Source organism: Chinchilla lanigera, unplaced genomic scaffold (genome assembly GCF_000276665.1).
Source record: "Chinchilla lanigera isolate Chin_1 unplaced genomic scaffold, ChiLan1.0 scaffold00032, whole genome shotgun sequence".
Lineage (NCBI taxonomy): Eukaryota > Metazoa > Chordata > Mammalia > Rodentia > Chinchillidae > Chinchilla > Chinchilla lanigera.
Genome location: NW_004955433.1, coordinates 23,075,730 through 23,102,584, shown reverse-complemented (window position 1 = coordinate 23,102,584; position 26,855 = coordinate 23,075,730). Strand labels below are relative to the sequence as shown.

General features: G+C 48.2%; 1 protein-coding gene across 6 annotated transcripts in view; it reads left to right on the top strand.

Annotated features, from left to right (window-relative positions):
* Positions 1–26,655, top strand: part of Tk2 (thymidine kinase 2, mitochondrial) — a 30,352-nt gene extending 3,697 nt beyond the window's left edge. For 4 of the 6 annotated variants that reach the window (XM_005388462.1, XM_005388466.2, XM_013516242.1 and 1 more), the window contains exons 3-10: positions 4,252–4,326; positions 6,022–6,075; positions 8,954–9,043; positions 11,477–11,550; positions 20,775–20,863; positions 21,443–21,522; positions 23,755–23,835; positions 24,888–26,655. In XM_005388462.1, the coding sequence (XP_005388519.1) occupies positions 4,252–4,326; positions 6,022–6,075; positions 8,954–9,043; positions 11,477–11,550; positions 20,775–20,863; positions 21,443–21,522; positions 23,755–23,835; positions 24,888–24,986 (642 nt within the window). In that variant the 3' untranslated portion in view covers positions 24,987–26,655. Of the gene's footprint in view, positions 1–4,251; positions 4,327–6,021; positions 6,076–8,953; positions 9,044–11,476; positions 11,551–20,774; positions 20,864–21,442; positions 21,523–23,754; positions 23,836–24,183; positions 24,295–24,887 lie in introns of all 6 variants that reach the window. The other 2 variants (XM_005388463.1, XM_013516240.1) reach the window with 2 other exon arrangements.
* The last annotated feature ends 200 nt before the right edge of the window (positions 26,656–26,855 follow it).

Below are 26,855 nucleotides of genomic sequence, written 5' to 3'. Positions count from 1 at the left end.
CTCTTCTTTGAAGTTGTGAGGGTTGGGTGTTTTGTTCTAGTGGCAAGGAAAGTGACTAAGACAGCAAGTCTTACATGATGGAATATATATGTTATTAAAATTCATGGTTTTTTGAAAAATATAAATGTATGATCTAGGAAATGGTGCTTCACTATATCAAAGGAGAATAAAAGAAAAAAAACTATCCCAAACCAAGAACAGTGAAAGTATATGAAATATCCAATGAAAAAAAAAACATGAGCTGTCTTGAGGAAAACAGCAAGAAAGACATTTATAAACTATTAGTGATAGAGAAGTTCTGAGTCCAGTTAAGAGAATGTTGTATGGTTAACAATGAGTGTGTATGAAGGGAGAGTGCATTTGGGGGTGGGGTGGCAGTGCAAATGGGCAGTCATTCCTTAATACTTTGAATTTAAACGCCATCCACTAAAATGAGTTCCTTTTGTAAAAAGCAGCTTTATCACAGTTTGCATACCATAAAACTCACCCATTCTAGTGTATAATTCAATAGTTTTTAGTAAATGTACAGAACTGTGCAATGTTACTATGATCAAATTTAAAATTTCTGTCACTTTAGAAAGAAACCTCATGGGCTGGGGATTTAGCTCAGTGGCACAGCACCTGCCTGGCAAGAGCAAGGTCATGAGTTCGATTCCCAGTACTGGAAAAAAACCAAAAAAAAAAAAAAAAAAAAAAGAAAGAAACCTCATGACTATTTACAGTTACTCTCCTGCACAGGGTGACTATTAATTTACTTCCTGTCTTTTTGCCTTTTCTGGATATTTCAAACAAAATGGGATCCTATGGTTTGATCTTTTTGTGTGCTGTTCATTTAGCATAATATTTTGGAGTATGTCTGCATTATATATGTATCAGTACTTCATTCCTGCATTAGTCTTTTTTCCTGTCACTGGGACAAAATACCTGATACAATTTAAAAGGGAGATTTATTTTGGCTAAAAGTTTCGGAGGGTTCAGTCCATGACTGGCTGGCTACAAAGCAGAAATGATTTGGCACAAGGGCCTGGTGGAAGAAAGCTGTTTACCTCATGCCAGCTGGGAAGCACAGAGAGAGAGAGAGAATGAGAGAAGGGAGGAGTCAGGGGCAAGAATACTATTCTAGGCCAGGTCCCACTGACCCACCTCCAATCAGACCCTACCTCCTCATAGCACTTTCAGCAATGAACTCATAAATAGATTAATCCACTGGTGAGTATTGTACTTTCCCGATCCAGTCACCTTCCAAAAACTCTACCTCCAAACTCATGAGATTTGGGGAACAGTTTAGATCTACACCATAACAGTTTCCTTTTGTATGGCAATAGCACACTCTACCTGTTTACCGATTATTAGACTTCTGGCCAACTTTCCTTTTTACTGGGGATTTCTCAAGATCTTTAAAAGGGCAATATATATTTTTCACTTTTCCAGTAGGGACTTTGAAACCCAGACCTGTCACATGTTTGTCTATGGTCCTGAGTAAACATCCAAGTGGCAACTCTCTGGGGTTATGAGTGATTTTTTATTTTGTTTTTGTGCCTCTCTATATTTTCTATAGTGACAATGGTTAACTTTTACTTTTTGAAAAGAATAAATGTTATTTCAGAGTAAGGGTAGGACCAGGAGTGTAGTAGGTTCAAGGCTATGGGTTTGGTTCCTGGCACCAATTAACAAAAAAGGTAGATGGTTCATCAGTGTCAATTATAATGGCGGGAAATTAGACTCAGAGCTTTATAGCTAAATATAGTAGAGGTAAATTGGGGCACATCCACAGAAATGTGGACCAGCCTGCTGCATGCTACCAGTGTGGTGAACATCTTCTTTTAATTTATAATTTCCTATTACTTTTCTCCTGCCCTCTTTTGTTGGGTGTGGGACTGTGTCTTGAATACTTAGTGCCTGGCACATAGTAGGCCTTCAGTAAACAGTTGAAAGACACTCAAAGATAAGAAATATGCACGGTCAAAATATGCTAAAATGTAGTGTTTGTCTCTTTGTACTGAGATTATAGGTGACATTTTCTACTTTATGGCTTTATTTCCTTTAATGGGCATGAATCCTCTTACAATATTCTTAGCTAATACTTTAAAGCAGAATCGAAAGCCTTCCTTTTCTTGACTTTTGTCCTTTCTGTGTTCCTGTTCCTCATACCTTGCTTGCTCTAAACCAGTAGGCAGTTTGGCTGACGTTATTCAGGATCATTTACCAACTCTTCAGGGTCTCACAGTGGGAACAGGGACAAGTGTTTTGGAAGAAAGTCTCATCTGAACAACGTATTAGATATTGCAGTGCACAGGAAAGGAATAGTTTATGTAGAGTGATGTGTAGGTTGAGCTTTTCTTAAGTATCCAAGAAGAGGAAAAGTAATTTTCTTTAGAGAATAGCAATAGAATATTAAATACAGTAGTGTTCTAATGGGCCATCTTTGTGCCCTTTTGCACACTTCCGTGGGTTCATTTTGTAGTTTGGGATTCAAACAGACTGAGCCGGTAGGGACCTGGGACTGGAAGGTGGCCTGGCATCTGTTGGAAGTGTGATTGTTCAGTCCTCCTGGACACCTATCAGGATCAAGGTAGGAGAATGCCAGTGACAGAGTTCCACTTGTTGGGTTCCACTTGTATAGTGGGTGTGGTGAGGTGAGATGGTCATTCATGGCCCATGTAGGCTGCTGGGGGTTGAGAGAAGGCGCCTGCCATGCCTAGGTGTGAATTCATCCTGCTTCCTCTGCCTTGTCTAGTACTTTGGACACGTTGCCCAAGTGGCCCACATTTCTCAGGGTGCTTCTCAGGGTGGGGTTTATATCAAGCATCAGGCCACCATGCAGCAGGGTGCGTCCTCTTATTCTGTGTGCTGCAGAGCATGTCTGAGTGTTCTCGGGGGCCAGTTTGTCTTCTTACATACGTGGAACTGCCCACTCCCTCATGTGCTCTCCTGGAGCCACAACCATCTAACGTTGCCAGGGCTTGTACCTCTGCCTCCACTGCTCTCTTTCCCTATGATGAGTTACTTGGAGGAGGTCCTTGGTCTTCAGTGTAGATAGATCCCAGGTGACTGGCTGCACCCCACCCACTTGCTGCGCAACGCCCCTTCCCAGGTGCAGTTAGCATGAGCAGGGTGTAGGTTCAAGTGTCCTTGCTTCATCCCCTTCTACAAGCCTTCTCGTGAGGTTTATGTGAAGATGGTGATGATGTGTGTCACCCTTCTTAAGGCCTGGCCTCTGATAAAAGTCTTTGTTCTTGTTTTCCTTTTTCTAGTACTTTCTAGTCCATTATCAAGCCCTTGTTTTTTCTGTATAAAGCAGTGAGTTAGATCCTAAGTAACATACATGTGTGTCTCAGGCATTTTCCTTGTTGCTGAGACACAATACCAGGCACCCGCAGCTTAAAGGAGTAGTTTATTTTGGTTCATGTTTTCAGGCCACGGGTGGCTGGCTCCAAAGCAGAAACAGTGTGGCAGAGGGGCAGAAAAGCTACACGCCTCAGGGAAGCCAGGAAGCAGAGAGAGGGAGAAGCTGGAGAGGGAGAAAAGTACGCCCTTCCAGGTCACACCTCCAGTGATGGCCTCTAAATTCGGGGCTGTAGCACCTGCTAATCCAGTCATCGTCTGCACAAGCCCCACCTTTGAGGCATGAGGCTCCATGGGCCTTCTCTGTCTAAATTGTAAGAATGTGTTTCCTGACCTCAAAGCCATTGATTAGACTGGTTAAGGGAACAGGACACTTACACAGCCTGAGGGGTTGAGCTCGGGAAGGGCAGAGCTGGGCTGGGTGGACGAGGTGTGTGTGGTGTAGGAGATGATGCAAAGGTGGGTCTGCTCTGGAAGGACCCTTTACCCTGCCCTGGGTGACTTGATGGGACCAGCCCAGCTGGTGTGGTTTGGCATTACAATGGGGCCTCAGGAGTTTGCTGAGGAAGGGTTTTGGTTTCCCTAAGCCTTGGGCAAAATCAGTTGCGCTGTTCACCTGAGCCCTTCTCTAGAAATTTCCTAATGTTCCCATAGGTCAGTGATGGCAAACCTTTTAGAGACCAGGTGCCCAAGCTGAACCCAAAGCCTACTTATTTATTGCAAAGTGCCAGCACTGCAATTAAATCTGAATACTGAGGTTTTAGTTTAGAATAAACAACTCATACAGCTCATGACATCATCATAGAGAGGGCTGTGCATGCCTGCTGCCACACATGCACCATAGGTTTGCTACCATGACCTTAGGTGCTCGGTTTCTGGCTCTAATATACATTTGTCTTTTGCCAGATCTGTGTTGAGGGCAATATTGCAAGTGGGAAGACGACGTGCCTGGAATTCTTCTCGAATACAACAGATGTTGAGGTATGGCATTTACACTGGGTTGGAAGAAACCTGAAAAGTTTTAATAGGCTGATTTATAGAGAAGCTGTCCAAGAGGAATATAATGCAAGCTGTAAGTACAAGCCATATGCATAATTTAACATTTTTTTTTTTTAATAGTACTAGGGATTGAACCCAGAGCCTTGTGCATATCAGGCAAGGATTCCACCACTGAGCTATATCCTCAGCTGTAGTGTAACATTTTTTCTTTTCTTTTTCTAATTAAAAAAAATTTAAATTATTTTTTAAAACTTTAAAACGTCTTTATTTACTAGTTTTTCCCTTAATTTTTATTTTTTATTAATACATGTTTATAGTGCATGGTGATCACTAGTTTTTCCCTTAATTTTTATTTTTTATTAGTACATGTTTATAGTGCATGGTGATCACATTTCCTTGTGGAGAGTTGATACATGTACATATCACATCTTAATTCTTTTTTCATCCCCTTTCCTTCCCTTCTCTTCTCTCTCCCTCCATCTCTTGGTTCCCTTCCCATTTGCAAAAGATCTAGCTTTCTACTTCCTGTTATTTAATATATAATTTAACATCTGTAATAGCCTTAATTTAAAAAGAACATTTTAAATTATTTATTTTTAAAAAACATTTTATTTCACATAGGATAGCCCAAATATTATCGGGTCAATCTGTGGTCAGAATAAAAAAAATCATCAGTGAGCTATTTTGCATTCTATTTTTTCTGTTAAATCTGGACTCTGATGTGTATTTTGTACATACTGTATCTCTCATTTTGGACTACAGAGTCCCTAACTTAAAATGATTTGACTTGAGATTTTTTGACTTTGCAGTGGTGCTAAAGCCATACCATTCAGTAGAAACTGTACTCTGATGTGCAGTAGTGTATTAAGTGCATTTTCAACTTGTGGTACAGTCATTGTTTTGGTATGTTTGGGGGATATTTCCAGGTAGATTGATGTGTGAGTCAGTGGAACATTCAGCTGGCCAGAGGCCTGGATAGAACAAAAAAATGAGAGAAAAAGATTCCCTCTGTCTCTCTCCTGGAGCTTCCTCTTGCCCTGAGATATCAGAAGTCCCGGATGTCCAGCCTTGGAAGTTCAGGCCATACTTAGACCAGAGGCTCTATGAGTTCATGGGCCTTCAGCCTCAGACTGAGAATTATACCATTGGTTTCACTGGTTCTGAGGCTTTTGGACTTGGACTGAGCCATGCTACCAGTATCTCAAAAACTCCAGCTTGCGGACTACTTGTAATAAGATAGAGTTCTCAGCCTCCAGAAGAGCTAATTTCCCTAACTAATTCCCTCTCATGTATCTATTTCTACATTTATCCTGTTGGTTCTGCCTTTGGAGAGCTCTTGACTGATACACATGGCTAGTGTGTGGTAGGGCCAGATCCCAGCTCAGGGTATCTATCTCAGGAGCATGCCCTTTGGTTCTTCTGTGGTGTGGAGAACTGGTCAGCTTTAGGATGGTCACTCACCCTTCAGGTCATTTCTGGAAGTTACATGGGGAGGCCACATCTAGATGGAGTTGTGGCTTCACAGAGGGAGTTGCTCAGGTGTTTGGGCCCACCCTTGGCAGCCAAATCTTGATAGTGCCTTTCTTTCTTAACACTTGCACACGCACAGAGCTTAGCTGGGCAGTAGCAGCTTGCTACTACTACTTGCTACTTGCTCAGTGTTTTCTTTTCTTCCAGGTGTTAATGGAGCCTGTGCCCAAGTGGAGAAATGTCCGAGGCCACAATCCTCTGGTGAGTGGCTTCTTCTGTGAACCTCAAGCTCTGTGTTGGCAAGGCTGTGGTGCACATGTTATTTTAAATTGTTTTTTTTCTAAACTAAAACCTCAGTATTCAAGTTTAATTGCAGCGTTGGCACTTTGTGACAAATAAGTGGGATTTGGGTTGCAGTTTGGTAGTCTTGAAAAGGTTCCCCATCGCTGCTCTGGCTTCTTCTTAAGTGCCTGAGAAGGTGGTGCTAAAACCTGAACCCAAGCCTGTTCAGATATTTTTCTCATTATTAGTTGAGTTGGAGGAGAACAGGAGGGACAAGCAAAAAATAGTGCTTTATTAGGATCCTGAGGTGAAATCTCTGAGGTCTGGGCTGGTGTACAGAGCCAAGGGACCTCACATTCACTATCTGCAGTCATCCCAAATGGCTGTCAGAGCCCACGTCTCCTTAATTACTTTTCTTGTTGCTAAGACAAAGTACCTGGCACCCAAAGTTAAAGGAGCAAAGGTTTATCTTGGCCCACAGTTTGTAGAGGTTTTAGCTCCTTGACTCCAAGTCAGGGTAGTGTGGCAGAGGGGCATTGCAGAGGAGAAACAGTTCAGGTGGGCAGAAGGCAGGGAGGCAGCAAAGCAGTGAAGTATCAAGCAGCAAGCCACTGCAGCAGCCCTCTTTCTGTCCCTTATATCCTATCCAGGGTACATGCCAGTAAGGTGGGTAGCAATCCTACCCAGGGTGGGCTTTCGCATTATCCGCACCCAGAACTGTGCCAAACCAATCAGTCGACTAAGTTAGTAACAATACACCCTTAATTCCAGTGTCACACAATCCCAGCGTCACACACTGTAGATCCAGCCACCTCTGAAAAGCCCCACCTAGGACCACATGAGGCTTTAGGGGGACATCTAGACATAAGCCATCACACCAGCTTCTTTGCTTAACCCTGGATTTTGGTTTACATCCAGTAACTGGCTACTTCTTGCTCTCCCTGAAGCCACATGTCTGCTTCTCAGGGTGGACCTAGAAAGCAGGAGCTGGAGTCTGCGTGTGTCCACCTTCCTCTCCCTTTCAGAAGACTGCTCTGTTTGCTTGAAAGACATGGATAGAACCTGGCTCCTGCCCAAGAGGACTTAATAAAGGGATGTTGGTTCTGGGCTCCCATTACATAGGAATAACTCATCTTACTTTTCAGTTGGGGAAACTGCAACTTAAATTGTCTTAAGGTCACACTTCTGGTGCATGACAGATCTAGGTTTGAGCCTTGGACTTGAAAACTTGTGCAGCTCCTTCATTTTTAGTGGTGTGGTTCCCATCTCGTGTGGTTTGTTAGACTCTGCGTTCCACTGCAGGTAGGGCCTGTGTCTGTTTTATTCAGTTGTTTGCTTGAGCATAGGCTCTTAGAAGGTGCTTATCCATTTATTCTTTCAGCCAGTACTGAATGTGTACCTTCTGTGTGTGTACTGTTCCAGATTCTGGGATAGTAGGCAATTCGAAGCCCCTTTTCTCTTGCTCCTGATACTCTAGTATGGGAAGGCAGGAGACAGATGTAGACTGTGGTGGGTGGTGATAGGAACTATGAAGAAAGCTAAAGCAGGTGAAAAGGTATTACTTGAATAAGGCAAGCTCTCAGGGCTTTTGAATAAAGAATCCCACAGAAATACGAAAAGAATTTCACCTGTGTGCCTGTGGGAACAGATGGAGTGCCAGTGTAACAAAAACCATATTCTCTAGAAGCCAGGGAGGAACCAGGGTTTGATTATTAGGTGGGACAACTAGCACACGTCAGGAATTATAGTGCCACATCACTGGACAGAATCACAGCCTCAGAAGGTTGAGTATCCTTGATCCAAATAGCATTTCCACTGAAAATGGAATAATAAAAAAGTACAACAGACTCAACATTTTTACATCTTCTGGACAGAAGAGCAAGATACGTATTTTTGTGATCAGTCTGTTGCTCTGTCTGATTGGTTCTCTGAAGCATGTCTGTTGCTGCAGCCATTTGGCTCCCAGCCTTTCTGAGATTTTCCTACACCTGCCTTTAAGAGGGTCTGCAGTTTTCATTGCCGACCCCTGGAGTGCCTTAAGTTTGCATCAAGCAAACATAAGCAGAAAACCCCAAAAAGGACAGAGTAAGATTAATGAGTGGAACAGAAGATATTTTGCATCTCCTAGTGATGGGACGCTTGGTTTGGGTAGGCTTCTGTTTTAGATAGGACAGTCTGATAAGGTGACATTTGAGCTGAGATCTAGACAGGAGGGAGGGAGCACTGTGGGCATCTGAAGGAAGCATTCCAGCAACAGGAATGGCAGATGCAACGGCCTTGAGGTGGGGCCCTGCTTGGCCTATGTGGTTGGAAGCTGACTGGTAGGAGATGAGAGGGGGTGGCAGTGAGTCTCAAGGGCCCTGTGGACTGTGGTGAGGAACTGGGTCGCATTCTGAATGTAATGTGGAGCCCCTGGAAGGTTCTGAGCAGGGTGGGTGACAAGAACTGGTTTAACCCACTCACTTTACCTGTTGGATGGAGAACAGATCCCAGGCGGCTCAAAGAACCTTTACTGAATGACTGAATGCATCGTCCCTGGGGAAAATTCTGGTCTAGCTGTCACTGGGCTGTCCTATAATAGCTTTAATATCTCTCTTTGTCCAGGCTTTTTTTTGGGTTTTTTTCCAGTACTGGGAATCAAACTCACAACCTTGTGTTTGCCAGGCAGGCGCTGTGCCACTGAGCTAAATCCCCAGCCCCAGTCCAGGCCTTTTTGAGGGCTCTGCTACCATTCTGGGTTCACCTCTGGCTCCAGCCCAGTCCCATGTAGGTCTCTTTAGCTGGCTTTTAGTGACAGATAGACCAGGGTCCTGCAGATTCCACGTTGCCATAAAATGCTGCATTCTCCCTTCTGCAGGGTCTGATGTACCGTGATGCCTGTCGCTGGGGCCTCACGCTGCAGACATACGTGCAGCTCACCATGCTGGACCAGCACACTCGTCCTCAGGTATGTTCTGGATACTCAGCTTCAGCCTTGCCAAATAAAATTTTCTTCACATTAGGGGTTTGTAATTGCTGGCAGGAAGCCCTATAAGGGCCCTGTGCTACACAGCCTTTCTGTCTCGGCCAAGGTCACCTATCCTTCAGCTCTCTAAGGGCCAGCCTCAGCTGGCCAGGTGGCCACCCTAATACTGCTCTGAGCTTGCAGCTTTGGGACCTGACCACAGCTGGGCTCAATAGCATTTGATTCAGTTCTTCTCAGAGTGTGGTATGGGCTGGCAGTGACAGCAGCAGTATCACTGGGAACTTTTAGAAATGCAGATTTTCTGTCCCCACCCCTCACCTGCTAAATCAAATTCTGGAGATGAGGCTTGATGTGTTTTATCAAGCTTTCCAATACACATTTTGTTTTTTTATTTTATTTTATTTTATTTTTTTTGGTTTTTCTCCGGTACCGGGAACCGAACTCACGGCCTTGCGCATGCCAGGCAGGCGCTTTTTGCCGCTGAGCTAAGTCCCCAGCCCCTTCAATACACATTTTGGATGTCTGCATGTTTGAGAACCACTGATCAAACTTTCTTGGCTCTGGCTCTTAGTTCAGATTCTTGAATGAATCTGATGCATCTTGGGCCAGTGGCCAGCCCCAGTTCACGTAAGTGTTGGGGCAGAGCACAGGGCAACAGTGCTGCTCAGGTCCTCCTGTTAGTGGGGCTGTGACTAGGAACAGACTCTTAGAGGAAGGATGGCTGGGGAGACCCTGCTTGCACCCGTAGCTCAGAACTGTGAGCACAACTGAAGACATCCGTGTTAGAGGCTCTTCATGATAGGTACAGGACATATCTGTAGCCAGTTAGGTTGGTATAGCTACTGGGCTGGGCAGTTTGATCCAAGTCTCAGCATGTGGAGCTTTAGTCAGCATTGTTCTGTTAACACGAATCTGTGTCTTTTACCATTGGAAGATGTGAGGACCTTTTTGGTGAAGATAAATTTCTCTCTCCCCAAATGTGACACAGATCAGAGGATCTGCAGTTAGTGCTTTTCCCCTTGGCTTACCCTATTTTTTCTGAGCGGGCAGTCAATTGAAAACCTACATTGTATCTAATAATACCTGACTATAAAGGGACCCAGATGGAAATCTCCTGCTAAAGAGGCAGAGACAGTGAGAGCTAGGAGAATAAAGCAGGAGAGCCAGGGAAGGTAAGCAGAGCTGCAAATACAGAGAGGGTGGAGAGGAAGATGGTGAGTAGAGGTTTGGAGGGACAGGGAGACAAGCAGGGAGAGAGAATTAGGGGATTCCTGGGTTATGGCTTTGAACGTGTCTGATTTGCTGGTCCACAGGTGCTATGGACCACCCCCATGAGAGCAGTTTGTCCACTTGGTGTTAAGGGAAGGGCCTCTCCTCTTTCCAAAGGGACCCTGGATGAAGGGAAAGGTCATCTGGGGAGGATGTAGGTACCCTGGCAGAGAGAGGCAGTGTCCTGTCATCCTCCTCCTGGGTTCGACAAGTCCTTCCCAGTTTCTACAGTCAGAGGTCCAGGAATGCCACCCTCACCCCAGGGCTTTTGGCGCGCTATCTCTGGCACACAGGTATCGGGGTCTTGGCCTAGGCCCAATCTCCTAATGAGTGGATGGTGAATGGCTTACATAACAGAGACCAGTAGTATGATTTTTGGAGCATCCAGGGAAGTCAGAATTCTCTCTCAGGAGTAAAGATGAAGAGCTCCACTGGACAGCCCATATTTATTTGGTTTCAAACAAAGGAAGGAGATACTGAGGCAAGCATGGGAAGGTGACCTGAGCGGGACCTTGGGAGTCAGTTCAGAGACTTCTCCAATTAGTAAATTTTGCCAGTTCAGAGAACTGTTTGATTGCTAAGCTTTATTGCTCTGGAATCGGAAGTGTCAGCAGCCTATGTCCTTGGCTGCCTCAACTGTGGTTGTCTTGACTTCAGAGCACGGTGTGTGTGCTCTTTTCCAGCACAGCCAGAGGTCCCTGTGTTCAGCAGCTTAACCCTGTACAGCCTGGTCTCCAACACGCAGGCGCTCTTCTTACAGCAGAGTCACCTTGTTTAGGTCCTTGACACTCCCCTTCCCCTGCAGTGCGCCTTGGTGGGCAAACTTGGCAGTTTCACCAGGGTCTCCCCACATTTTGGTTGAAGTTCACCTTTACTGGGAAAGAGGCATCTGTGGTGAACCCTCAGCCCCTTGCTCCTGCACTGTCCCAGAAACTTCAGGGCAGGGGTGGTCAGGCAGAGGGAGGAGCACAGCTGATCTTCGCGTCAGACTGGGCTTCTACTCAGGTCCTCCCCGCTTTCCCCAGCGTCTCGGTTCTGATATTCAGCGAAGATGAGGGGATAAAGCTGGGGTGTGGGACAGACCTTTAAAGGCTTCCCGACTCCCTCCTCTTCACCCAAGTTAATCACTTTTTGTTTTTCCTTTAGATGTCACCAGTACGACTGATGGAGAGGTCGATTCATAGCGCAAGATACATTTTTGTAGAAAACCTTTATAAAAGGTACTGTAGTTTTTACCATGTATAGTTTATTTAACCATTAATTTAAAAAAAATGGAAGTTGGAACTTGTTTGTTAGTTGACAGATACAAGTGTCTGCTCTACTGTATCAATCATCTGTTGCCACCGTAACACTGGGTAACAAACAACCACAATCTTACTGGCAGTAGCTACCTGCATTTGTTGCCAAGTCAGCCAGGGTGGGTGGCTGGGCAGCTCCCTTGCTGTGAGATGTCCGGGGTCAGCTGGGCTAGCATGGTCTTAGCCAGGGTGACCGCGACAATGTCGCTCTATTTCTCATGCCCATCAAGTCCCTTCTGGGGCCAGCAGATGAGCCTGGGTGTTCACATTTCTGGGAAATGGCAGAGGAGGGTAAAAGCCCCAGCCAAGATGCATGGGCTGGAGGGCCAGGGATATAGCTTAGTAGCACAAGTGCCTGTGTGGCAAGCACAAGGTCCTGAGTTTGATTCCTGGTACAAAAAAAAAAAACAAAGACACATGAGCATTTTCTCAGGCCTCTGCTTCCAATTGGCTAGCGTTCCATTGGTCGTGTGGTCATGGGAACCCGGGGTTAGGAGGTGGGAGGATTTAGGGGGTTCCATGGCAGAGTGCAGGGCCCCTCCCTCCCAGTTCTGCAGCTCTTCTCCTCCCCTCCCTCCCCACCCCGCTGTGCTGATGGGTTGAGCCCCTTGTTCTGCTCTGTTCTGCTCTGTTCTCTCATCTCTTCTCTTCTTTCTCTCCTCCCTCCCTTCTTCCTTTCTTTTTTTGTGAGACTGGGGATTGAACTTGGGGCCTTATATATGTTAGGCAAGTGCTCAACCACTGAGATACCTACGCCCTCCCTTTGCTGTTCTTAATGATTTTCTAGTGATATGTAAGATAATCACATAAAGTATTAACATTTGACCATTTTTAGCCTGCAAAATGGAAGGTCCAACCTAGTCCATTTTATTCAAGTGTCCACTGTTCACCCCTCACTGGACCATGTTCCTCAAGGAGAGGGACTGCATCTTACTTACTTGCCTAACTTGGACCAGCACAGAGCAGGCTCCTGGTCAGTATTTGTTCACTGACTACTGAATGTTCTGTGGTCTGTAGTACAACTTACCCGCTAGACCCTGGCCCTCTATTTCACATGGATTCCTTTGAGTGGGCCACTAAAAAGATGGCTGCCAGTCCTGAGCTTTCATGGATTGTGTTTGGAATCTGTGTGACTCCCAACAGGAGATGCTCTGCCCCAAATCCTTGGTCCTCAGGCAGCTCTGAATATCAGCCAATGCTGTGGGTCAGGGTAGGGAGCTAGAGCAAGTTTTGATGGTAGCTTTGTCTTCTGACCTCACATTTTCCTGCTGGGCTCTTGGGGGATGTGTAGATACAAACCGTAACAGCAGGGTCCCAGTCCTGGATGGAGTTTGCTCATTGTGAACATAACCAGTATTCTAAACTCTGAGCCCATTTCTTATTGCTGAGTCCCATGGTCCATCTCTGAATAGCCTTTGGAACAGTTGCGTAGTTTGAATCTATGACCTTTGTAGGGTTTGTCAAACCTGTCCCCCTAACACAAGCACTGTCCCGAGGAGCTGTTTGTTTTTGCTTATCCCAGGGCACAGTCTTAGCTGACATCTGTGAGCTTCGGTGACTCATCACTACATTTCATCACACGCCTCTGATGAATCAGTTCTGTATTTCCCAGCCATTGTAGCTGTGGCATTGGTTTAAATAACACAGGCCCTGCCCTGAGCTATTCTGTGGGTAGTACAGGGAGAGAATAACTTTCTGTATTCTTTCTCTGGCTGTTTTCCTGTCACAGTGACTTCATATTTATGCCTCCCTTGACCTCCCTTTTTTTTTTTGATACAAGGTATATCTATGGGGCAGTGAACCACAGATGACGTCAGTGCTCTTGTTTGTGTTCTTGGTTCTGTTTCAAGGTTATACAAATTCAAAAGGCACATAGATTCCCCTGAGGACTTGCTGAGACCCTTGCAGAAGCCAAAGGCTGTTGGCTGGCATGTGGCCCTGGGTACTCCAGAGGCTGTTGGCAGTCCTGTGGCACCCTGGGTGATGTGGCCACTCACCACAGTTTTTAGTGGGCTGGGAAAGGGTGATGATCCTTAGACCCTTTTTGCGAAGTCCTCCAGAGGCAGAGGGAAGTTCCCACGGGCACTGCCTGCCCATTTTGCCATCCCAGCCCCTGTGGCCCAGAGCAGCAACTTGTTAGCAACCTGGAAATGTCTTCTAAGTGTTCTCTTTTGTTCTAGGAATTCATTTCTATTTTTCATTCTGTTCCATTATATGTTCCCTTCATATCTGTAATAAATCTTCACTCGGAGTACCCCTTCCCTTACCACATATCCCAGAGTCCCCAGGGTGGGAAGGAAGAGAACCAAGGACAAGAAGCATTGAAAAATGCTTTCCTAAGGCAGGCGATTCATGGGTGACCAGGACCAGCTCCTGTGTTCCCTGGACTAGGGGCATTGACCCATGTGGTTGAGGGTCACAGGAGGGACCAGGGACAGGAGCTGTATTGGTTATCTGGCTGTTGGCCTTTTGGTAGATGAGAAACTGAGAAGGAATTACAAAGCCAACTCCTTGCTGAGAATGTGAGACTGTTTCAGGCAGGGGAAGGTGTTCTGCAGCCTGCTCTGTGGGAAAGCAAGGAATGAGGAAGTGGTGAGAGACTCACAGTTCTCTCACTCTGGCCCAAGGCTCAGGGCTCGTTGGAGCCCCAAAGGGTGAAAATCCTGTGGTTCAAGACCCTAGGGGAGACCCTGGCTCTTTCTACACAGGCTTGCTACCGGTCTCTCTTGTGCAACCCACTAACACGCAGGCCCTGCTTTAGAGCAGCTGGGCAGTGTCTCGATATCTGCATTTCCAGCAGGCCTCCAGGGGAGGTGCTCCTGTGGTTTTGGTGCCTAACTCAGAGGAACAAGGCCCAGCAGAAGACACCAGCCAGGTGTCTGCGGGCAGCGTTTTGTCCATACACCTTGGCCCTTTCCCGTGGGAGCCCTGCTGCTGTGGCTTCCTTCGGGCCTCACTGGGCCTTTGGGGTCATAAGGGCAAGAGCCTTAGGATGGAGGACTTAACTATGCAGGATATCCTGTTTCCTGCACTTGGCCTGCGTTTCATTCTTCATTGCACAGTTACTGCTTTAGGTTTTGGTTATTGGGGGTTTTGTTGTGTTATCTTTGTTTTGAAAGTTTGTGGTTAATTCCCAGGCCTAGAGTAGGCTGAAGAGTCTGTCTGTCTGTCTCTGTCTCTCTCTCTGGTGTCTCACTGTGTGTTCCAGGCTGACCTTGAACTCACTGTATAGCCAGGCTGACCTAAAACTTGTGGCGATCCTCCTGCCTCAGCTTCCTGAATGCTGACATTAAAGATATGTGCCACCGTGCCCAGCAGAGCTTCTTTCTTGCTCTCTCATTTTTTTTTTTTTTTTTTTTTGATACAAGATCTCACTACATAGTTCAGGCTGGCCTTGAACTCACCATGAAGCCCAGGCTGGTCTTGAACTTGCAGTGATCCTCCTGCCTCAGCCTCCCGAGTGCTGGGATTACAGACGTAGGGCTTCTCTCTAGAGACACAGTGAAAAGTATTTTTGGCCAGAGCTACAGAGGAGTGAATGGGAAGAACAGTAGAATTTGGGCTTCTTTTGTGGTTACTCTGTTTCCAGCTCCAGCTTCCCTCAGCGCAGTGGATGAGCCACAGGAAAGTGCTTGTTGAGAAAGTAGACTTTTAAAAAGAGGTTTCTGCTCCCTCCTCTGAAATACAGAAAAAAATCCCAATCCTAGCATGTGAGAATCAGCTGCCCAAAATGGACAGTGCTGAAAGACAAAAGAGAGGCGGACATGTCCAGGATTACACACAGTACAATTTGTTACAGGCTTTTGGAGAGGGATATATTTTGGGCAGCAGCAAGACAGGTCAGTTGCTCAGCCTATAATGTAGGAGAAAGAGGCTCATTTACTAAGCTAGACAAAAGTGAGCCACTGTCACCTGGAATGTAGCTGGGCTTTCTCAAAAGCTGTGACTATGTCCAGTGTCAGAGAGTCTGGTGGTCAGTGGCTGGCCTGCTGCACTTGGCTGACTGTCTTAATGACTTTATTTGTCCCGTTCGATTTGGGATGCACACCAGGGCCATCTGGTGGGCAAAATGGTAGTTGCAACCAACATGGCTGTAGTCATGTCAAGCTGGGTATCTATAATTGTTTTGACCCTACACTGAATATGGCATAGAATTGAGTTTAGCGCTATTGTTTGCCCATCCTGGAACAGGAGGATTTGCCTCCTGCCTGTGGGAGTTCAGCCAGGTACTGGCATGTGTGGGGCATTATCTCCTGCCTGGGAGCTTGTTTCCTCACTTCCTACGATGCTCAAGGTAAATTCCTCCTATCCTGCTGTGATGGGAAGCCCTGTCACCAGGTGTATGTGTGTGGGGGTGTGCTGCTGCAGCCCTTTCCGCTGTGGAAGTTGATCCTTTCCTCAGAAGCCCTGGAAACCTTGATTGAGGCTGTTTAGGGGCCTAGACAAATAGGAGTATGGTAGGTTGTGGCCTTGCTGTCCGCAGTTGCATGCTCGTTTCTAGAAAAACCCATGTACACACGACTGGAATTCTCTGTTTCACCAAGTCAAAATTTCTTGAAGAACCTTCTTGCCCTTTGGGCCTTGAGCAAGAAAGAGCTCACCTAGAGAGAGAGACCCGCCTCCTCCCCTTCCGACACCCTCCAGCCCAGCCCTCCACCCCCAGCAGTGTTGGAGTGGGCAGGCTGTGAGTGCAGCTTTGCCGTCAGGGGTTTGAGAGGGTTGTGTTAATTGCTGAAGAGGAAGATTCTGGTTACGTGGTGTCCTTGAAGATGGAAACTGAGGTGTGGGCACCCTGGGCCGAAATGAAAAGCAGAAAGTGGTGAGAAAGCTTCTTGTAGCTGAAAGAGGCCACAGGCAATTTTGCAGCCCAGCCCCAAGGGCTGAGTAATGAAATATCAAGGTTTTACAACATTCCCTGCCCCTCCTTTTCTGAGAACAGAACTAAAGGAATTGAGGGGGCCCAGCTGGGTAACTGACTCACCTGGCGTGTTGGTACAGCACAAAGGTCTTCCCACCTCCCCGCCGGCCTTGGGGCTTGTATCCTCCGTGGCTCAGGTCCAGACCATGGGCTCTAAGCCTGCTGTCCTCAAGTTCATGCCACAAGACACCAAGCTCCATCTAGGACAGCCTTGTAGCAGACAGACCATGGAGGGTGAGTGATGATCAGAAGCCTGGCTCAGACAGAACTGGACCTAATTCTTCTGCCCCACTTTTTTTCATCTGTAAATTGGGACCCAAACTAGCCTCATAAGGTCTTGTGAAACAGAAGGAAATCATGTATATAAGGCAACTAGTGTTTGAATGTGAGGTTTCTGTTTTTGTCCATCCCAAACAAACTGGAGGCTTCTTAGACCTCCGGGGAAAAGTTGTAGTAAATCGTGCCTGGAAAAACAGTTTATAGAACTCACGTGGGCCCCAGACCTTGACTTTGCCGAGGGATAAGGGATAAGGGGAGGGTTGCTGTGAGACCTCTGGGTGCGCTGTAGTGAGTCAAGTCGTGTAGGTTTACTGAGGAGAGGTGCTGCCCCTCTGGTCTACAGGGATAGAGGCACTGCGTGGTCTTGGGTGTCAGAATCCCTGTGCTGAAAGTAGACATGGGTGGGGCCGGGCAGAATTTCTAAAAGGAAACTGCACATGGGGATAAAACGGATGTCTAATGTCTCAGATCCTGATGTCTCAGAATCAGAGTCCAGGCTTCTGCTTCCTCATGTGGCTCATGACCAATCCCCAGGATCCTCCAGTACCTTGCGGCACATGGCTCCTGGCGGTCTTGGAATGGTTTCCCTGGGTCTGGTGTGCTGCCTGTCAGGGAGACCACCCCATGAGAACCCCTTTTTTGAGAGGAGCATTGGGAAGGGAGGGACAGCCTTGTGGGAGAAGCCCTTGGTTTGAGCTGGGTTGGCGGTGAGGTGGGGTGCCCCCCTAGCCACCCAGTTGATTTCATGAGACCTGCTGGAGCAGAGGAATCGGTGGCTCTGAGGCTCCGGAACCTCATACCCCATCCCCACCTAGGTGTGCCCCTCCCCGTTTGCCATGGCTCTGTACCTCCGTGCCCACGTGGCACTGTGCTTTCTGTGTCATGAATTTTGGTGCCGTTTCACGGTTGACTCGGGATTTGCAGCCTGTGTGAGGACCTCCAGCAGCCGAGTGTGACAGCTGCGCAGCCCCAGTAACTTGGGAGACTGCTGCTGGACAGCTCTGTCTTCCCCAGGCTGCTAAGTGACCCAGTCCCCAGGATTATGAGCCTGGTTGTGCTGGAGTATAGGAGGGGCTGATCATCAGCTTTGTTTGTTGCAAAACCTTACTTCTTCAGAGTGGGTTTTGTTCTGTCTTCTTTTCCCAGAGATGGGAAATACATTGTGTGGAGGGGACGACTTGGTGTCTTGAACATTAACTAAAGTGCTCTCAGCAGCAGTAACTGAAAACTGATGTAAAGGAACCTGAACAATGAGGCTGCCACTGGCTGTTAATTTGGTGGCTCTGGCTCTTCTGTGTTTTTTCCCCAGTGTTTCTTTCCTGTCCACTGCATGATTTCTTCAAGGTGACAAAATAACTGTGGCACTGCAATGCTTCTGACCTGCTGGTTGGAGCCAGGGCAGGTTCCTGCCAGTGGTTCCCTTGAGTGAGAGAACACTGCCTTCCCTAAGCCTCTGCATGACCTTCCTCCCCGTCATGGTTAAGTTCAGTCCCCTGGAGCACCGCATGAATCCACTGTCCTGGCTTGGCTGCCTGAACACGTCCCTTGGCAGGGGAGAAGATTGCCCTTGGACTCGGGGCCTACTAAAGTGTGGGTGGGGTGCGTAAAGGCGTGTGGGAGGTGAGAGGAAAGGATGGCAGGGGGCAGCCAGCTGTCTTCAGCCAACCAACCTGTGACACCAAGTCCTTACCTTAACTTTAGGGCTAGCATTTTCTTGAGTTGGGGTCCCCTCTGCAGTGTTGTGGGAGTCCTCCCCTCATGCCCCCAGTCCACACTGCCCCACACCCGTGCAGCTTGCCCAATTTTGGTGGGTGTCTTGGCAGTCCTGCACGTTTCTTCACATTAGTCTCCTTGCTGAAGTCTGCCCGTTACTAGTCCTGGTGCTCTGTTCAGCTCTGCTCTGGAGATCTCAGGGATGAAAGGAGAACATTCCCTCCAGTCTGTGCCAGGCCTGTCATTTTGGCCCCAAAGCAGTGCTGCTTGTGCACTTCGTCTCCCAGTGCACCTTCCTCAAACCATCTCAGCTTCTTACCTCCTCCTGCCGTCCCCACAGTGGGCTGGAGTTGGGCCACAGCTGGTGTCTTAGTTACTTTGCTTGTTGATGAGACAAAATACCTGACACCCAAAGTTAAAGGAGAAATGGTTTATTTTGACTCACAGGTTGTACAGGTTTCAGTCTATTATCAACTGGCTCCAAGATGGTGCATGGCAGAGGGGAATAGCAGAGGAGAAACACTTCATGGTAGGCAGAAGGCAGCAAAGTAGCTAAGTGAAGAGGTAGCAAGTGACAAGTGACAGCAGCCCTTATATTCTCTCTGGGCTACACATCCTTAGATGGGTAGTACACACATGCAGGGGAGGCCTTCCTATTAGCCACACCTTCCTATTAGCCACAGCCAGACCAATCAGTGGACTGATTTAGTAATCATACACCCTTAATCTTAGCATCACACACTCTAGATCCAGTCACCTCTGAGAAGCCCCACCTATGACCACATGAGGCTTTGGGGGGACAGCTAGACACAAGCCATGGTAACTGGGCAGGGAGGAGCCCCGTACTAGGCCCTGCCCTTCTCTCCCTGCCCAGGCAGCTCCCCAAAGCAGCCCAGTGCATCCACTCTCCTTCCCTGCACTGCAGCCTGCCATACCCAGAGCTGGGTGGGTCCCACGTGGAGCTGCAGGTGGAGGATGTTAAAAGGGAGCATTCCTTTCCTGGGCCAGATGCCAGCCACCTGCAGCCACTGCTGTCTCTTCCCTGTCTGTGTCCTCTGAGGGCAGATGACAGCCACAGGAATGCCAGGAGTAGACACCATGTCTCTCCTTACTCTTGGGCTCTTCCTTCCTTGCTCTTTACTTGCTTTTCAAGTTAAATTTAAAATATATAATGAAACTTGTCTACCCCCATTCCTGATTTGAAAACTAGTATGTTGTTAACATTGGGAAGATAAGGAGATAAAAAAAGGAGAAAAAAAGAGAAAGTCTGCTATAGTCCTACAGCTCAGAGGAGAGCACAGTTAACATTTGGTGATATTTTTTGTCATCATTTCAAAACGTGGATGAATATTTTGAAACTATGGTTGGGGTCGTATTGTGTGTAGATTTGTATTTTGCTCTTTCGTTGAGCACTAGATTTTAAGCATTTTCCGTGTCAGTAAGTATTATTTTACATCATCCTTTGTATGAAATCGTTTCTTCATACATACATATAGCAAGGTTTAGGTTTTCATTATTTTAGTGTTGTAGTGCATGATTATTTCCACAACATAAATTTCGGGGGGTGAAATTGATTTGCTGATCCACCTCCCAAGCTGAATGTTGTGTCCATCTTTAGGGAATGAACTTTAAAGTGTCTTCCTGCTTGGAGTTTGTATTCCAAATGCCTGTGCCTTGGATCTTTCTGCTTTATACTATAAACCAGTTGTGGCTAACCTGTGGCACACCTGTTATTGTGTTTTCTTTCTTTTTAAGACAAAAGATGTTAAGGTAGAATGTGTTTTGTTTTTCTAAATTAAAACCTCAGTCTTCGGGTTTAATTGCCATGTTGGGACTTTGTGACAAGGAAGTGGGTTTTGAGTTGCAGTTTGGCACTTAGTCTCTGAACAGTTCACCATCACTGCCATAAACCATCCCCAGCCAATGGGAGGTCAGGGGCTTAGGGGGTCCTGTCATCACTCCAACATCTTATGGACCATCTTGCGGTCTGGATGATACCTTTTTATTTTTTTATTTATTTATTTATTTATTTATTTATTTATTTACTTATTTTTCCGGTACCAGGGATCGAACTCATGACCTTGTGCTTGCTGGGCAGGCGCTGTGCCACTGAGCTAAATCCCCAGCCCCTGGGTAATACCTTTTTTAGTGAGAGCCATTTGTAGGTCTTTTTATGGGAACAGCACAGCCCAGTAACTTTCTCATGAGTGAGTAAACCCTTGAACTTTCACTGCAGTGGGAAGATGCCCGAAGTGGACTATGTGATTCTGTGTGAATGGTTTGACTGGATTGTAAAGAACATGAATGTCTCTGTTGACCTGATAGGTAAGACGGGCCCTCCTGCCCCTCCCTCCCGGACACTGCTGTGTCCACCACAGGGGTATTAGGCAGAGGGCACTCGCCTTTGGTAATTCCTTCCTCACGTTCATTCAATCTCTGTCCAAGGGCAAATGGGGTTTGGGGGTTTCTGGACCCATATAGAAAGGAACTGGCCTGATTCATTAAGCTGTCCTCCTCTGAGTCAGCTACTTTCAGACCCGGATCCTTGTGATTTGATGGCTTCTGTGGGTGGTGATGAGGGAGAAGGACAGAAACTGGACATTTACCAAGCCTGTCATGTGCCAGGCTCTGTGCCAGACTCTGTCTGCGGGTGGGATTGTGCCCAACCTCTCAGGGCCCCTGTGGGGCTGGTGACTGAAAGGAATGAGAGTTGGAGGCTGAGGTGCAAGGTACCTGTTTGGGCACAGAACACCAGTGGTCAAGCTCTGAGTGATCCCTGGTCTTCGTCTCTTACTGGGAGCTGTGGCTGCAGCTCCCCGTGCCTGGGCCATGTGCCTTCCCTAGGCTGTTTCTCCCAAGCCATGAATAAAGTGACTAGAGTAATATATTTTTTTTAAACTTCAGTTTATCTCCGGACAACTCCTGAGACCTGTTACCAGAGATTGAAGATGAGGTGTAGGGAAGAGGAGAAGGTCATTCCGCTGGTAAGAGGCCAAAAACAGCCGGAAAACTACTCTGCCCCAGCCTGGCTTCCCCTCGCCACCCCTTCTGCCATGACATCATTGTGTGTTTGTCTTCAGAGAGGGACAGGAACAGAATGTGAACTCTGATTTCCTCAGTGGCTGGAAGCCAAGAGGACGTGCAGAGCTGCTTCACTTCCTGTGGTGCCTGACTCAGGCCTCAGCACCCCCGTGCAGAAGCACCTCTTCCTTTCATCCCCTCCCCACCTTGGCAAGGCCAGGGCTTGCTTGTCCCACCTCCTAAAGATTGATTGGATCTGTGCTGTCCGGTCTTCCCTGGAATATGAGTCTCACGAGGACCAGACCAACCCAGTCATGCCTTGCTGCAGCTAGTGCTTAGCCCAGTGCCTCGGCTGGTGTGGAGGTGGTGCTTGGTAGTGCCTGCCCAGTACTGGGGTACTTTGCTCTCCTAGTTTCTGGCCTAGGGCCACATCAACTCCATTTAGGACCGTTGTACCAGGGTGGACTGTCCCTGGTTGTGTCCTTAGTCCCCACGTCTTTCTCAAAGTCCATCCTCCTGGCTGCTGCATTGGTGCTATTTCAAATACAGAACCGCCCTCACGCAGCTTTCCAGCCCAGGACCCATTAGTGCCTTGGTGTTGTCTGAAGTCCCCACTTGGTGTCATGACATGCGGGAGCCCATGTGACCTCCCCGCTTCTCCAGGCTCCTCTCTGATACCATCTCCCGCCACTCCCTGCCTTCAGTGTTCTGGCCATAAGGAGCAAGTTTGGCTTAATATTTGTGTGCGCGTGCGCATGTGTACACACACACACACACACACACACACACACACACACCCTTGAAGAAATGCAGCTGTGCATTTGCACAGTGGTTCCCCTGTATTTAAAGTTTAGCTCAGATGTCACATCCTCTGGGAAGGCTTCTGTTCCTTTCCCTCCATTGGGCTCCCCTGCCCCCCATGCTCACTGTGATGAGCGCCCTTTGGACGTGGACTGACAGTGTTTCCTTGTGCCTTTGCTCCCCAAGCTTCACTGTGAGCCTTTTAAGATTTGATCTGATTCCCTTTCTTCCGTCTGCATGTGTCTTGGGGTCTGCCACTGAGTGGTTGCTCAGTTAACGTTGAATTGAATGCCTCATGGGAGCAGCTGCCCCTGCAGATATATAGAAGCTGGGCAGGCATTCAGTGGGCTGTCTGGGGACTCTGCACTAAGGATGGGGTGCACTGGGGCCCCTGAAAGGCCTGTCTAATTCCCGAGGCCCTGCTCGGCCTCCTTTTACCATAGACCAGCAAGGTGCATTCCAGCCTCGATGGGCAGCTCCCTTGAATCTCAGAGTGAGGCAGGAGTCATTGGAGGATGGAGCACATTGAACCGGGCCCAGTGAGGCCATGTTGTGATGGGACACAGCAACTCTATGTGGTGACCTGGATGTTCTCAAGAAATGCCAAGTCTGGAGTCCTTCTAAGGCATTATCCAAGCTCGTGTCTTAATGATTTTTGACAAGATCTGTAGGACATTTCCAACTCCTGCTGCCCTGGGAGAGCTCAAGCAGTAGCATGGTTTACAGGAGAACTTCTGGGGTGGTGAGTAACCACTTGAAGAGGTGCCTGTGGATGCCTGCATACACTGGTGGTGTGTGGGAGAGTACGTGTGTCCAGGGCTACCCAGTATGGAGACATGGTTGGCCTGGGGAAGCATCTGCACCCCTTCCCCTTGCCAGGCTTCCTGCAGGTGGTAGTGTCCATGGTCTGCAGAATCTCTGTGGGACAAATGGTCTGGTGGGTGGGAGCAGCAGGGCGAAGGTCATAGTCTGCTTGGTGGCAAGCCAGAGAGAGGCTGCCCAGGGCTAGGTCGCCTGCTCACCACGTGGTGGAACTGGGACCTTGCTGCTGGAGAAGTGGCAGGAAACGGGAGAAGCCACATGAACAGTTCTGCCTTTAACTTGGCTTGACTCAGGCACCAGGGGCAGGGCCAGTATTCACAGTCAGAAACCCCAGCAGAGCAGAAGAGGGTGGCTGGCAGTGCTTCTGTTTGTTGGATGCCCCGGCTAGCCCACGTGATGTTCACTGCTGCCCATCTGAGCCAGGTTGACTGTTGCAGGTTCTTTAGTCCACGTCACTGCTCTGTGGTCGCTGAGGGCTTTGTCCCACTTGCCCAGGTCTTTGGAGGGAGAGCTTGGGCCCCTTCCCCACTCCCGAGCTCCCGACAGCCTGTGCCTTTGTGTTTCTCTGGCAGGAGTACCTGGAGGCCATTCACCAACTCTATGAGGAGTGGCTGGTCACAGGAAGCCTCTTCCCTGTGGCAGCCCCTGTTCTGGTAAGTCAGACCCCTCACAGGCAAGAGACTTCTTTAGGGAAGAGTGACCCAGGGCATGGCAGCCTCTGCAGATGGGGAAGAGTTGAGTCCTTCCAGCCAGAAGGAGAAGTATGGGAAGGCTGAAAAGATCCCTGTCTCTGTCAGTCCTCATTCCCAAACTGAGTCTTAGAGTGAGTTGGACTGACCTGAGAAGGCCATTTGTCCCAGTGCCATCACAGCTAGTGATGTGTAACATGTGACTTACCCAGCATTGACCCAAAAGCCCCAGGTGCCCGAAGCCTCTGGACCTGGGTTGGGGTTTGGATCTTTGGGGACCGTGGTGCCTCTGATGTGACCTTCCTTCTTTAGTGGATGACACAGAGCCTCAGTTCACCTTGGCTCAGTGACTCAGGGTCATCAGAAGGAACATGAGCTGCTGTTCTGGGCTGTGACACGGGGATGCCCTTGGGAGGTGCTGAGGTGTGTAGGACTGTGTGTCCCGGTGACTGCTGTCCTTGAGTTCCCGCGCTGCTTTTCACAGTAACCTGTTTCTCTTACTGGTGCATGTCACTTCTAATGGTCCTAATATATCCGTCCTGTCAGTGTTTCTCAGTGCTTGTTCCCTTGGGTTCAGATTTTCTGGCCCAGATTTCTCCAGTAGGCAGGTGGTAGTGCTGCTACCATACTGTGGGTGATGAGCTTCTGTGCATGACTCTGGGCTGTGCACTCTTCTAGCTCTTGCAGGTAGTGAGGCTACAGGCAAGGGAGGTATCACTATGGTGGGTCTTTAAAGAAGTTTTATGTTTTTCCTCTTTATAAAAGTAGAAACTGTAAAATGAGGAGGATAAAACCATTCTGCAAAGATAACTTGTGGACTTAGACGTGAAAATCTAGTTGAGAGTGTAGACCACCCTAGAGCTAGGTGCTGTTTGGCTCTGACCTCTCTGTGCCCTTGGGCTTCTTTTCCTTTCCCTGCCTACCCCGCCTGCTTCCATTTCTGTCTTCTTTTGTGAAGGGAGGGGGACCTGGAGGTCAGTGCACCTGAGGTTGTGACCTGTGTGTTTCATTTCCAGGTGATTGAGGCAGACCACAACATGGAGAAGGTGTTACAAGTACTTGAACAAAACCGGGCCCGGATATTAGCACCACAGAATTGGAAGCACGGCCCTTAGGACGGGAGAGGTCTGTGGGGTCGGGCCAGGAACATGCCCACAGCTGCCAAGTCAGCTGTTAGGAAGAATTTCGAACAATCTGCTGTAACAAGGCCTTTTATCTGGCCAGATCTAATTCCTGATGGTCCTTTCTCCTTGGCCTCTGTCTTCATCACGGGTCTGTGGCCCTTGTGGGTAGATGACAAATGGGACCAATATGTTTGTCGCCCTTCGGTGTGTGTAGCCTGTATTCCCCTAGTGGCTTCCCACTACTGGATCCCTCTGCTGAACTCCTTAGGAACAGCTCCTGCTCTGCCTGACCCTGTGCTGGGGTCTGTGCCTGTCAGTCACTCAGGGGAGCGAGGGAGGGGCCTTACATCTCAGGCGAGGAATTCGAAGTTCACAGAGATTAAAGACTCCTCAGGGTCACACAGCCAGTGAGCCATGAAGCTGATAGCATTCATACTTTTGGTCCAGGCTGAGAGATGGTCCCTAAAGCCTGCCCTTCCCTGCCCCTTCTCTGTGGGGCGAGCTGGCAGTGCATCCTCCCATCACTGAGCAGTGCTCAAGGACAATCGGGATTTCTAGCTGTTCGGCTTGAGCCCAACATTAAATGGTTTCACAGCACGAAAGCACTGTGGCCTGTACCCGTTGTCAGCTGGACGTTAGTGGTCACAGGAGAATCACACGTGGACTCCTGAATGGTGCCCAGACTCCTTGGGGATGAAGGTCCTGCCTAAACCGCCCCCGGTGCCACATCAGGGAAGTAGTGTTTGGGGCCTGGCCAGTTTGCCTAGTGCTAAGCTAGGCCAGGGGTGGCCAACGCAGCCAGTCCTGGCTTCTGAGGCTCTCTTCCTGTGTGCTTGTGTGAGGAACTTTGCTCTTGGAATTACTTAGCACTTACGGTCCACAGAGAGAGGCACAAGTGGCCTTAAGTCTTTTTGAAAGGTTTTTCCATCCAGGGGGAAATCCTGAGCCACAGAGCATGAAACCATCTTTTCAGGTTCAGAAGATATTATACTTCGATCAGCTGTGACAAGGCACCGAAGGCCCATCTGCCTCTTCCAAGTAGAAATCAGAGGAAGAAAGACCATTCTATGGGAGCGGTCTGAACAGCAAAGTCGGGGTTTGCAAACAGAGGCTCTGGAAGCTTTGCTGGAGGTGGGCAGAGGGCACGTGAAGACTGGGCATGAACACGGGTGTTACTGACTCTGGAGGAGCACAGCTGCGGGCAGTCAGCTGTGAACAAAGGTTACCTCTCCCACCCCCTGAGTGTGGACTCACGTGCCTCTCCACGTGCCGGGAGGGCCAGTCTCAGACAGTGCGAAGAGGTCAAGGACGCCAGCTCCTAGTCCTTCCTGTTTGGGCCAGTTCTTGGGCCTCGTCGGCTGAATGAGGCACAGCAACCAAGGGCAGCGTGGGGACTGTGTCCGTCAGCACCTGTCACCCTGTGCTGGTGATTAACCAGAAAACTGGAGAAGTCAGGCACCTTTGCTGTCAGGAATCTTGACATGCCGGGGCAGTTTTTGGGAGTTTGTAAATGAACAGTGCAATACTTGGCTCTTGGCTCAATTGTAAATGAGCAGTGCAATATCTTCTCCTTGGCTCGATTTGAGCATCTGTTTTGGGGAGAAATGTAATTTTATCATTGTGATAATCAATAAATCCTTCACCTAAATCTTAATGTTAATTTTTGAGTGCTTCCTTTGCAGTGCTTTACCTCCCTGCGGCACCCTCTTGCCACTAGGATAATGTGTTTTTATTTTTTAAGCACTGCATTTCCTAACATGGGATGCATAGGGTCGGAAAGTCCACTGGCACCTGAGAAGCGGCTGTGTGTGTCAGCAGGGGCTGGAGCTGGTTGCAAGGTCCTTGTGGCCTGGAGATCAC